This window comes from Pituophis catenifer, unplaced genomic scaffold (assembly GCF_029215685.1).
Source record: "Pituophis catenifer annectens isolate HBS135680 unplaced genomic scaffold, rPitCat1.0.hap2 SCAF_15, whole genome shotgun sequence".
Lineage (NCBI taxonomy): Eukaryota > Metazoa > Chordata > Lepidosauria > Squamata > Colubridae > Pituophis > Pituophis catenifer.
In genome coordinates, this window is record NW_027256895.1 from 12,560,001 (window position 1) to 12,572,418 (window position 12,418).

Below are 12,418 nucleotides of genomic sequence, written 5' to 3' on the forward strand. Positions count from 1 at the left end.
CCATATTGTGAAGTATTTTGAGTCTTCCTTGTTCTGTAACTCTAAAGTTAGTTTGTCCATCTCTGCGCATATATAGATTTTTTGTATTAGCTCCTGGTCAGTTGGCAAACGATTTATTTTCCAGAGTTGTGCTAACGCCAGTCTAGCCGCCGTAATAATGTGGAGTATTAAATATTTTATATCATTTCTAATATTCTTTTTAATCATGCCTAATAAAAAGACTTCGGGTTTTAATTCAATTTCGTAGTCTGTTATTTCTAATATCCATGTTTTTATTTTGTTGCAATATTTCTTAATTTCTCGGCAAAGCCACCAAGCATGGTAAAAAGTTCCCTGTGTTTTTTTACATTTCCAGCAGGCCGGATTTACATTCGGATACATTTTTGCTAACCTTACGGGTGCCAGATACCATCGGTACCACATCTTATAGTGATTTTCTTTATAAGCTACCGATTTTGTCATGCTATAGTTGTTTTCCCATGCTCTTTCCCAATCTTCCAACTGTATGCTGTGTCCAATGTTCCTCGCCCACGCTATCATCTGCCCTTTGACCAATTCTTCTGCCAAATCATATTCAAGTAAATATTTATAAATTTTCGAAATTAATTTCCCTTCTTTAGATTCTAATAATTTGTCCAATCGATTTTGTTTTAAGTCTATTCCTCCCTCCTCTTGGTCCTTTCTGTATCTTACCTTTATTTGTGAATAGGGCCACCAGTCTGTTACTATTCCTTGTTCTTTGAGCTCTTCCCTAGTTTTCAATTTCCCCTGAACATCTACTATTTCTCTATATCTTAAGATTTTTTTGTTTTGTTAATATGTTGGGGTGAGTTATTGCTTCTATCGTTGATAGCCAGCCGGGAATTTTCATATAGTGTTTGCGTTTGATTTGTTGCCATGTGTTGATTAAAGACTTCCTGATAGTGTGGTTATTAAATAAAATATATGTTTATATATTTTATTTCCTGAGCTCCATATAAAGGCATGCCATCCCTTCATTAAGTCATGTCCTTCCAGATTTAACAGTCTTTGATTATCCAAGGTTATCCATTCTTTGATCCATAATAGGCTTGCAGCCTTATAGTATTTTTCCCATGCCGGGAACCCAAATCCGCTTCTAATTTTGTCGTCTTGTAATATATTTAATTTTATTCTTGATTTTTTCCCCTCCCACACAAATTTTATAGTTGTTTCATCCAAATTATCAAAAAAATTCTTATCTAATTTTATTGGAATTATTTGGAATAAATAAAGGAGTCTTGGAAGTATGTTTGATTTTATCGCTGCTATTCTCCCCAGCAGGGACAGTTTTAATTTCCCCCATTTATCTAAGTCCTCTTTTATTTTCTGGACTAAGGGGTCATAATTATCTTCTTTTATTGTTGCTGTTCTAGTCAAATTTATCCCTAAATATTTTACTTTTTTAACTGCCTGTAGTCCAGAATCTTTTACTAATTTCTCTACTTGTTTCGTTGTCATATTTTTTGTTATCATTTTTGTCTTTTCTTTATTAATTTTTAGGCCTGCTACCTTTCCAAATTTTTCAATCTCTTTTATTAATTTCGGGGTTGTTTCTATTGAGTCTTCTATGAAGAAAACAAGGTCGTCCGCAAAAGCTTGGACCTTGTAATCTTCTCTCTTAATCTTTAATCCTTGTATTTCTTTATTTGCCCTAATTCTAATTAACAGGTTTTCCAAAGTTAGAATAAAAAGTAGGGGTGACAGCGGACATCCCTGCCTTACTCCTTTATTTATTCCAAAGAATTTTGTTGGCTCTCCATTCACCAAGACTCATGCTTTTTGGTTCTGATATATTGATGTTATCATTTTAGTAAATCTCTCTCCAAAATTCATACTTTTAATTTGCTGTTTCATAAATTGCCAGTTTACTTGGTCAAATGCTTTTTGTGCATCCAGAAAGATCAGCGCTACCTGTCTCTCTGGATGCACCTCATAATATTCTAAAACATCCATTACCATCCTTAGATTATTTTTTATTTGTCTTGTGGCAAAAAACCGTTTTGATCCTGATGTATTTTGTTATATAATAATTTTTTCATCCTATTGGCAATTATATTCATGAAGACTTTGTAATCGGTATTCAATAAAGAAATCGGCCTATAGTTTTTTATTAATGTGGTATCTGCCCCCTCTTTGGGTATTAGAGAAATATATGCTTCTTTCCATGTATTTGGTAGTTTTGCCTCCATTAAAGCTTCGTTGTATGTTTCTAATAGTATTCCATTTAATGATTCTCCAAATGTTTTATAAAACTCCGTTGGTAGACCATCCGTCCCCGGAGTTTTATTATTTTTTTTGTCTCTTCAGTGCTTCTTTTAGCTCCCCTATCGTAATCTCCTTATCTAATAATTCTTTATCTTCCTCTGTTAGTGTTTGCAATCCCTCCCCTTTTAAGTAATGTTCAATTTCCTCCTCTGTTTCTATGGTCTGTACCAAGTTTTTGGTAATATTGAACTGTTATCTCCTTTTTCTTCTCTAAGCCCTGTTGGATCCTTCCCTCATCGTCTCGTAGCTTCTGAATTGTTCTTTTTTCCCTTTCCTTCCTCAGCCTATACGCCAACCACCTCCCTGGTTTGTTTGCGTATTCAAAATAATTTTGCCTTATATATTTCAGAGTCATTGCATATTTCCCTTGTTCTAATATATTCAATTTGTGTTTTGCTACTATCCAATTTACCCTTATTTTTTCATCCCCTGGGTTTCCTTGCAATTTACATTCCCAATTTTGAATTTCTTCTCGTAATTTATTATATTCTTTTTCTCTTTCTTTTCTCCGTTTTGCATTATAGGCTATTGTGAGGCCCCTTACATATGCCTTTGTTGTATCCCATAAGTTTTGTAGTGAGGTGTGTTGTTTTGTATTGTCCTTATAGAACCATTCTAACTCCTTTTCCATGTATTTCTTACATTCTTTGTGTGTTCATTGTCCATCTATTCTTCTTTCTTTGCTGCCCCCTCCACGTCATCATTATTGGGTTGTGATCAGCCCAATTATTTGATAAAATTTCTACCTCTTCAATTTCCATCATTAACATCTTGGTTACCCAAGCCATATCCAACCTAGACCAGGACTTATGCGGATTCAAATAATATGTAAAGTTTTTTATTTCGGGGTTAAAGAATCTCCAGCTATCTACCATATTTAACTCTTCCACCATATCTGTAAAGGTTCTGGGTAATACGTTTTTCTTATTTTTATTTTGCTGACTACATTTATAATCTTTTCTTACATCTAGAATAGCATTGAAGTCTCCAATCAGACATACATTTTCCATTTTTTGATCCATAATTTTCTCATGCACTTTTTTATAGAATTCTAATTGTTGACTGTTTGGAGCATATATTACTACCAATAATATATTTTTGAAATCAAGTTTTAGCTCTATCATCACTACTCTGCCTTCTGTATCCACATATCTTATATTGCTATCTATTCCTTCCTTAATATATACCACTACTCCTCTTTTTTTTTCTTCTGCCAATGATGAATATTCTTTACCTAATTTCTTATATTGTATATATTTTATATCCTGTTTTCTTATATGTACCTCCTGGAGGCACACAATATCTGATTTTTGTTTCAAATTTTTTTTGTAAATTTGGTGTCATTTGGATGGTGAGTTGAGGCCATTAACATTTACCGATATAATTTTTAGAGTCTGTTCCATTTCTTACTGACTTTCCTGTTGTTTCTTCTTTGTTTCTTCCTGTTCCTTTTTTTTTGCCTCTTGTTTGCACTCCTTCTTCTTCCTGAATCTCTCCTTCGTCTACTTTCCCTCCTTGTTGTGGGGTTCTTTCACGTTCTCGTCTCTGTTTTCCTTTGGTGTTCCGTCCTTCCTTTTCTTTACTGCCATTTGTTGTCTCAACTCCCATCATTTGATCATATAATTCCCTTGCTTTACTCTGCGAGTCCACCTTTATTTTCTTTCCCTGCCACGTTACCAACATTCCTTCCGGCGTTGTCCATCTAAAGGGTATGTATCTTTTGTTTAATAACGTGGCCAGAAACCAATAGTCTTTTCGCAAGTCTCTTATTCTTTTGGGTATTTGTTTTAAAGTGATTATTTCTTTGTTTCTGTAGAACATTGGTTCATCCTTTGTTATCTTGTATACAATATCCCTCACCTTCCTTCTTACAAATCTTATATGTACCTCCCGGGGAAGTTTGTTTTGTCTGGCGTAATTTGTATGAACCCAGTAGACTTCATCTAATTCATTAACTATTTCGTCCTTTTCTCTTTGAAGTGCCTCTGCTATCATCTCCGCCATTACCGTTGTCAGATCTTCCTCCCTGTCTTCCGCTACATTCTGGAAACGCAGATAAAATGCTGCTTTTTCCATTTCTAATTGCAACACGGTGTTCTCAAGTTCCTTATTTAATCCTGTCATTTTTGTATCCAATGCTTCTAATTTTTCTTCTGTCAATTCGGTTTTTTGTTCTATTTCTTTTATCCTTTGATCATTTTTTGGGATGATTTCTTGTATCAAATCCATTTTCCCATCTATCTTTTGGATATCGTTCTTAACTTCTCTCTTTACCTTGTCCATGTCTTTTCTAGATTGTTCGTGATTTCTAGTCATGCATTCTTGCATTTTGGCCATGGTTTCTTGAATTGTTATGAGCGTGGCCTGCATTGTTGGCATATTGGGTGTGCTAGGTTGCTTCTCTGATGCAAACATTCCCTCCAAGGTTTTCTGTGTCACTGGGGAGGCCGATGTTCCCACTAGGATTGATGTTGTTTTCTTGCCTGTCTTCAATGTGTTGTGGTGGTGCTAGTCATTTCTTTCAAAATCCTATATTGTTCCCCCAATATTTTATCAACTTTTTCCCAAATCACCATCCAAATTCTATATAATTTCTTTCTTTCTTTTCCTTTCCTTTTTTCTTATGAAAGTTTAATTCAATAACCTTTCAATCACTAGATCTCTTTTCTTTAGATAAATTCCTTTAAATAATTAATTATCTCTATGTAATACTCCGTAAAAATGTAGTAAAAATATAAATTTGAATACAAATATATATATATATATATATATATATATATATATATATATATATATATATATATATATATATATATATATATCTTATATAATCAAAGACTAAACAATTGATCAATTCTTAATGCCTAATATTTGGTTATTCAGTAATCAGTAGCTATCCTACTTATTATATAAAATCAAGAAGAAAAATATCCCAATAATTACTTCTAAATCTCTATGTTTATTATAAATTTTAAATATTTTTCTAAATTGTTAAACACTATTTTATTTGCTAATAAATAAATAAATAAATATCACTATAATTCTTAATTAATTCCAATAAATACCAATAATAATTTATCTATGTCTAAATAAAAAGGGCAAGTAGGAGCAGTATATTTTCAGTGTTCTTATAAGCCTTGTTCGTTATATTTTCAGCGAAGGAAAAAGACAAGTTCTTTTATTACTGCTGGAGTCCTTTCCAGTTTCAATATGGCGATCTCTAATCTGCACAGTCACAGTATGCAGTTCTTACTTTTTTTTTTTTTTTTTTAATTTGATTTATATGCCGCCCTTCTCCGAAGACTCAGGGCGGCTTACAATGTGCTCAGCAATAGCCTTCATCCTTTTGTATATTTATACAAAGTCAGCTTATTGCCCCCACAACTGGGTCCTCATTTCACCTACCTTAGAAATGATGGAAGGCTGAGTCAACCTTGAGCCTTGGCGAGATTCGAACCCTGCAGTAATTGCAGGCAGCTGGTCTTAATAAGCTTAATAACAGGGTGCTTTAAACCCCTGTACCACCAAGGCTCTTTGCCAAACTACCTCTATCCTTCCGTTAGAGCAGCTAAAAAAGAGGGTACAAGAAATGTCCGCTCTTCTTTTAATCTCCACAATTTAAATCTGTTTCTCCTCACCTTCATCTTCCCTGTTTTAATATTTTTTAGTCTTTCTTCACTGCTCTGTATTCCATCCCCTTCCTTTTTGCTCGCCTCTTCGGTTGCCGCCCATTTACGCTCTGGGTTCTTCTTTCTTCACACTGCCCCTCCGGAAAATACTTTCTCCTCGGTTTTGCACCAAAATAGATAATCCAAATTAATTCCACTTTCTGCTCAACCTCAGCGATCTTGCACTGTACTCACTCCTTTGCTCCCAATGGTCTCAATCGGCTCATCAGGTCTCCGGGCCGGCTGCACTCGCCGCGCCAGCTGGCTTCTTCCCAAGCCTGGATTGAGGGAAATCGCACCTCTCCTCGCCTCCCCCGAAGCTTCCCCTCCTTATTCCCGATCTCTCTGGGACCGGTCTCCGCCGAAAAAGGCACCAAAGCTCAGAAAATCGACACCAGAGAGAGACCGCTTCTCTCCTGTGCCGCCACAACTCTACGTCACTGCCGGAAGTTGAAGCAAGAAACAGACCATTCTTAATGTTGTTGTTTTTATTATTCTTTACAGAGTATTTTTTCAGAATTACCAGCATGTCCTGGCCTTAGCGTTTACTCTAAAAGAAATCAATGAAAATCGTCAGATCCTTCCCAATATCACTCTGGGCTTCCACATTTTTAACAGCCATTTCAGTCCAAGCTGGACCTCCTTTGCCTCAATGGTGCTGCCTTTTACTCGTGGCAAATTCATTCCTAACTACAAGTGTGGAGTCCCAAAACTTTTGGCTGCAGTGATTGGAGGACCTGATATCTCTCTTCACATGGCAGCTGTATTGTGCATCTACAAAGTTCCTCAGGTAAGATGTGCTGAAAATATATATTATTATTTTGCCATACTTCCCCAGAAGTCGGCATGCTTTGTTAACTGAAAAAAGAGACAATTTTCAGATTCGAAGATATTATTTTTTTTGCTTGATAAGATTACCACAGCAGCATGAGTAATCATAATTCTGAACAGATGGTGGGGATATTGGATACGGCTAAACATTGGTTGCCACAATATAAAAAAAGATGTTGAGACTCCAGAAAGCAACCAAGATGATTAAGGGACTGGAGGCTAAAACATATGAAGAGCAATTGGATTAGTTTAATGAAATTAAACTAATTAGGGTGACATGATAGCAGGCTTAGACTTAGACTTAGACTAACTTTATCACACTAATCAGCATACGTTAAAATGAAATTTTGTTGCATACAGCTCTCAAAGGGTCACCACTTCCAATATACACTACATAAACAAAATAAATAAATAAATACAAAATTATACATAGACCCTTATATATTATATGACACAAAGAAACAAAACGCTCCATGGCTTAGGGCCGGGGTACTTACGGGACCGCCTTCTGCCACCAATTGCCCCCCACTGGCCAGTTCGCTCTCACAGAGAGGGCCTCCTCAGGGTGCCGTCAGCCAGACAATGTCGGCTGGAGACCCCCAGGGGAGAGTCTTCTCTGTGATGGTGCCTACCCTCTGGAACAATCTACCCCCGGAGATACGAGTGATCCCAGACCTCCAGACTTTTTGTCGGGTCCTTAAAACCTATTTCTTTCAGTTAGCCGGGCTGGCCTGATTTTATATTGGTTTTTAAAATTGATACTGATTTTAATTGGAATGTTTTAAATTATGGGCCAAACTTTATTTAATTATTTTAAAACTATTTTAACTTTTGTGTACAAATGTTTTATTTTTGGCTGTTCACCACCCTAAGTCTGAAAGGAGAAGGGCGGTATAGAAATTTAAATAATAAATAAATAAATAAAACAGTCTAGTTTGGATGTATACATATACATGGTAAAAAAACAACAAGAGCGAATCTTGTAAGTTTACCAGATGAATGGCACAGGGCACAAAGCTGTTACAGAATCTGGTAGTCCTGCTAGAAATACTTCAAAATCTCCTCCCAGAGGGGATCAAGCGAAACAGACCATAAAGTGGGTGTATGGGGTCTCTAACAATACTTTGAGCAATAAGCACATAGCTCTTATAAGCAGTATCCTGAATAACAGGAAGTGAGTTTCCTATTATCCTTACCACTCTCTGTAGGAACTTTCTATCTGAAGTGCTGCTGCCCCCAAACCAAACAGTGATGCAGTTTGTTAAAATGCTCTCAATTATGCTTCTGTAAAAAGTGGCCAGGACAGAAGGAGAAAGATGTGCTCTCCTCATCTGATGCAGGAAATGAGAAGCTGGTTTCCACACCTCACTAAGGATGACACGTGGAGAAGCCAGTTCAGAGTGTTAGTTATCTGCACCAATATATTCAGATTGTTAGTTACCTGCTTTAAATATCTAAGGGGCTGCCATAAAGAAGATGGGGGTCAACTTATTCTCCAAAGCAGGAAAAGAAAGAATGGATGGAAACTAATCAAGGAAAAAACCAATCTAGAACTAAGGAGAAATTTTCTGACAGAACAACTAACCAGTGGAACAGCTTGATGCTCGGATATTGGAGGTTTTTAAGAAGAGATTAAACAACCATTTGTTTGAAATGGTATAGGGTTTCCTGATTGAGCAGGAGGTTGGACTAAAAGAACTCCAAGCTCTTGTTTCCCCAATTCCACACACTGAAATGAAATTCAAATTTGAAAAATTCACAATCAAACTATTTCCACAAAAGGGCATTTCCTAATGCCTTAAATGTGACATCTTGGTTGATTTTCCTAAATAAATCCAACTAGTTGCATAATGTTTCAGTATATAAACAAAAGGCCACCAAGAGACTCAAATGAATATACACAGTGTCGGAGGTTCACTTAGACCTTTCCATCTGTTTGTCTTCCTTTAGTTGACCTATGGCTCTGCTCCAGCCATGGATAAAGAGACTCAGGCAGTTTTCTTCCAGCAAATGTTTCCAGATGAATCCCACGAACATAAGGGCCTCATGCACCTATTGAAGTACTTAAGATGGATCTGGGTTGGGGTTCTTGTAGTCAAGGATGAGAAAGCAGAGAAATTTGTCCAGGAGGTCGTCCCTTCCTTTTCCGAGTATGGCATCTGCACTGAGTTCATAGCAGAGTTACCAAACATAGATTTTTACAGTGATTTTACTGATGCCATGAATGAAGGACTACAGATATACCGTGTTCTCATGAAGAGCAGGGCCAATGTGATAATCGTATATGGTAAAATTCAGACCATATCAGTTCTGAGAACTTTCCTCCAGTTTTCAGAAGTGGAGGACATACCAAAGAAGCAAAAGATCTGGCTTATAAATGCTCAGGCAGACTTCACTTCACTTTCCATTCATAAATCTTGGGACATCCATTTCCTACATGGGGCTTTATCCTTTGCAGTTCACACAAAAGAGGTTCAAGATTTCCAGGAATTTCTTCACAATCTAAGTCCAAACAATGACCGTCACGATCATTTTCGGAAAGATTTCTGGGAACAAGCCTTTGACTGTTTCTTCTCAAACTCAAGAATGGAGACATCTGAGGTAACTTGTACGGGACAGGAGAAGCTTGAGACCCTTCCTACATCTGTATTTGAAACACGCATCAGTGGTCAGAGTTACAATATTTACAATGCAGTCTATGCTGTGGCACACGCTTTGCAATCTCTGTATTTATCCAAATCCAGGGACACAACAATAGTGAAAAAAAGAAGGAAACCATTTCATAATCAGATGTGGTGGCAGGTAAGAAACTACCATATCTGTAATTTCAAGATCTGTCCACAATATTCTTTAGGGGGATTGACCTTAGATCTAAAAGTGAGTGTTGTGGGCTGTCAGCCATTGGCCCCTCCGGCAGCTGAGTCAGATGAGGAGGCAGCGTGGAAGTCGGGGCCAGCATCAAGGCAATCTCAGAGCTCCAAGGGGGAAGAAGGAATGGAGCTGTCAGAGATAGAGACAGAGACTGGGCCTGGGCCATCCATCAGCCCTCAGAGGGAGACTCAACATCCCCCAGATCCAGAAGTGGCTGATGAATAGGAGGAGGAACAGCTGGGTCCAGTACCTGATGTGCAAATGTGCAGAAGGCAGAGAAGAGGAGAGCAGCAAGAATCTATAGGCCGGTCCTCTTCCCACCACTGCTAGCTAAGCCCCACCCTAGCTCTGGGGATAAAAGGCAGGGGGCAATGACAAATAGGTGTGGCAGGCAAATATAGAATAGAATACAATAGAATTCTTTATTGGCCAAGTGTGATTGGACACACAAGGAATTTGTCTTTGGTGCATATGCTCTCGGTGTACATAAAAAGAAAAAACATACATTCACCAAGAATCATAAGATAAAACAGTGATAGTCATAGGTTACTAATAAGCAATCAAATCATACTAGGAAACAAATAAAACAATATAAATTGAAAAGATACAAGCAACATGGTTATAGTCATAAGTGGGAGGAGATAGGTAATAGGAACAATGAAAAGAATAATAATAATACAGTCTTAGTAAATACTTTGACAGTGTTGTGGGAATTAGTTGTTTACCTGTATACTGCACGAGTCAAAAAGAGGGCTGTAAAAATATTTACAGACCCCTCACATCCTGGACATAAACTGTTTCAACTCCTACCCTCAAAACGATGCTATAGAGCACTGCACACCAGAACAACTAGACACAAGAACAGTTTTTTCCCGAATGCCATCACTCTGCTAAACAAATAATTCACTGTTAAATAATTCATTGTCAAACTATTTACTAAGTTTGCACTACTATTAATCTTCTTATCGTTCCCACCACCCATCTCCTTCCACTTATGACTGTATGACTGTAATTTTGTTGCTTGTATCCTTACGATTTATATTGATATTGTTTCCTGATTGCTTATTTGTACCCTATGACTATCATTAAGTGTTGTACCTTATAATTCTTGATGAACGTATCTTTTCTTTTATGTACGCCGAGAGCATATGCACCAAGACAAATTCCTTGTGTGTCCAAACACACTTGGCCAATAAAAAATTCTATTCTATTCTATTCTATTCTATTCTATTCTATTCTATTCTATTCTATTCTATTCTATTCTATTCTAGTTGTTTAGCAGAGTGATGGCATGCGCGAAAAAACTGTCCTTTTGTCTAGTTGTTCTGGTGTGCAGTGCTCTGTAGCGTCGTTTTGAGGGTAGAAGTTGAAACAATTGATGTCCAGGCTGTGAGGGGTCTGTCGATATTTTCACAACCCTCTTTTTGACTCGTGCAGTATACAGGTCCTCAATGTAAGGCAGGTTAGTAGCCATTGTTTTTTCTGCAGTTCTAATTATCCGTTGAAGTCTGTGTCTGTCTTGTTTAGTTGCAGAGCCAAACAGTTATAGAGGTGCAGATGGCATAGTAATTCCTCTGTAGAACTGAATCAACAGCTCTTTGGGCAGTTGGAGCTTTTTGAGTTGGCACAGAAAGAGTATTCTTTGTTGTGCTTTTTTGATGATGTCTTTGATATTAGGTGTCCATTTTAAGTCTTGAGCTATGATAGAACCTAGAAACTTGAGGGACTCTACTGTTGATACTGTGTTGTCTAGTATTGTAAGAGGTGGTAGTACAGGAGAGTTTCTCCTAAAATCTACCACCAATTCTACAGTTTTGAGTGTATTTAGTTCAAGATTGTTCTGGTTGCATCACAAGGCTAGTTGTTCAACTCCCATCTGTATGCAGGTTCATCATTGTCTTGAATGAAACCAATCATTGTTGTATCATCTGCAAACTTAAGTATTTTAACAAAGGGATCTTTTGAGATGCAGTCATTGGTATATAGAGATAAGAGAAATGGAGAGAACTCACAGCCTTGGGAGGCTCCTGTGCTAATTGTACAGGTATCAGATGTAATTTTGCCTAGGTTCACTGCTGCTTCCTGTCTGTTAGGAAGCTTATGATCCATTTATAAGTGTGGTCAGGTACAGCTAGCTGATTTAGTTTACTTAGAAGAATTTCTGGAATGATGATATTGAATGCTGAGCTGAAGTCAACAAAGAGGACCCTTGCATAGTTCTTTGGAGTTTCAAGAAGTTGTAGGATGTAGTGCAGAGCCATATTAACAGCATCATCTGTCAATCTATTTGCTTGATAGGTAAATTGCAGGGGGTCTAACAGCAGATCCGTGATGGTTTTCAGGTGGGCCAGCACTAGCCTTTCAAAGGTCTTCATAACAACAGATGTTAGAGCAACTGTTCTGAAGTCGTTCAGTTCTTGATCGAGGGTTTCAACCTGAGTTTGCTAAAAGCAGATCATGCCAAACCAATCTTATTTCATTCTTCAACATAGTGACTAAATTAGTAAACCAGCGAAATACTGTGGAGATAATATACTTAGATTTCAGCAAGGCATTCGACAAAGTAGACTACAACCTTCTTCTTCGTAAGCTAGGAAAAAGTGGGAAAGATAACATCACCATCTGGATTTGTAACTGGCTGACAAACTGTACTCAATGAGTAGACCTTAACAGGACTACATCTTCATGGAGGGAAGTAAGCGGCGGGGAACCACAAGGTTCTGTCCTAGGCCCAATATTCTTCAATATCTTCATAAATGACT

At 37.3% G+C, this 12,418-nt stretch overlaps 1 protein-coding gene across 1 annotated transcript in view; it reads left to right on the top strand.

The window, feature by feature from the left end:
• Positions 1-6,708: 6,708 nt before the first annotated feature.
• LOC139324656 (vomeronasal type-2 receptor 116-like) overlaps positions 6,709-12,418 on the top strand; it is a 10,491-nt gene continuing 4,781 nt past the window's right edge. Inside the window, exons 1-2 of the mRNA XM_070954389.1 lie at positions 6,709-6,744; positions 8,736-9,587. Of these exons, the coding sequence (XP_070810490.1) occupies positions 6,709-6,744; positions 8,736-9,587 (888 nt within the window). The remainder of the gene's footprint in view (positions 6,745-8,735; positions 9,588-12,418) is intronic.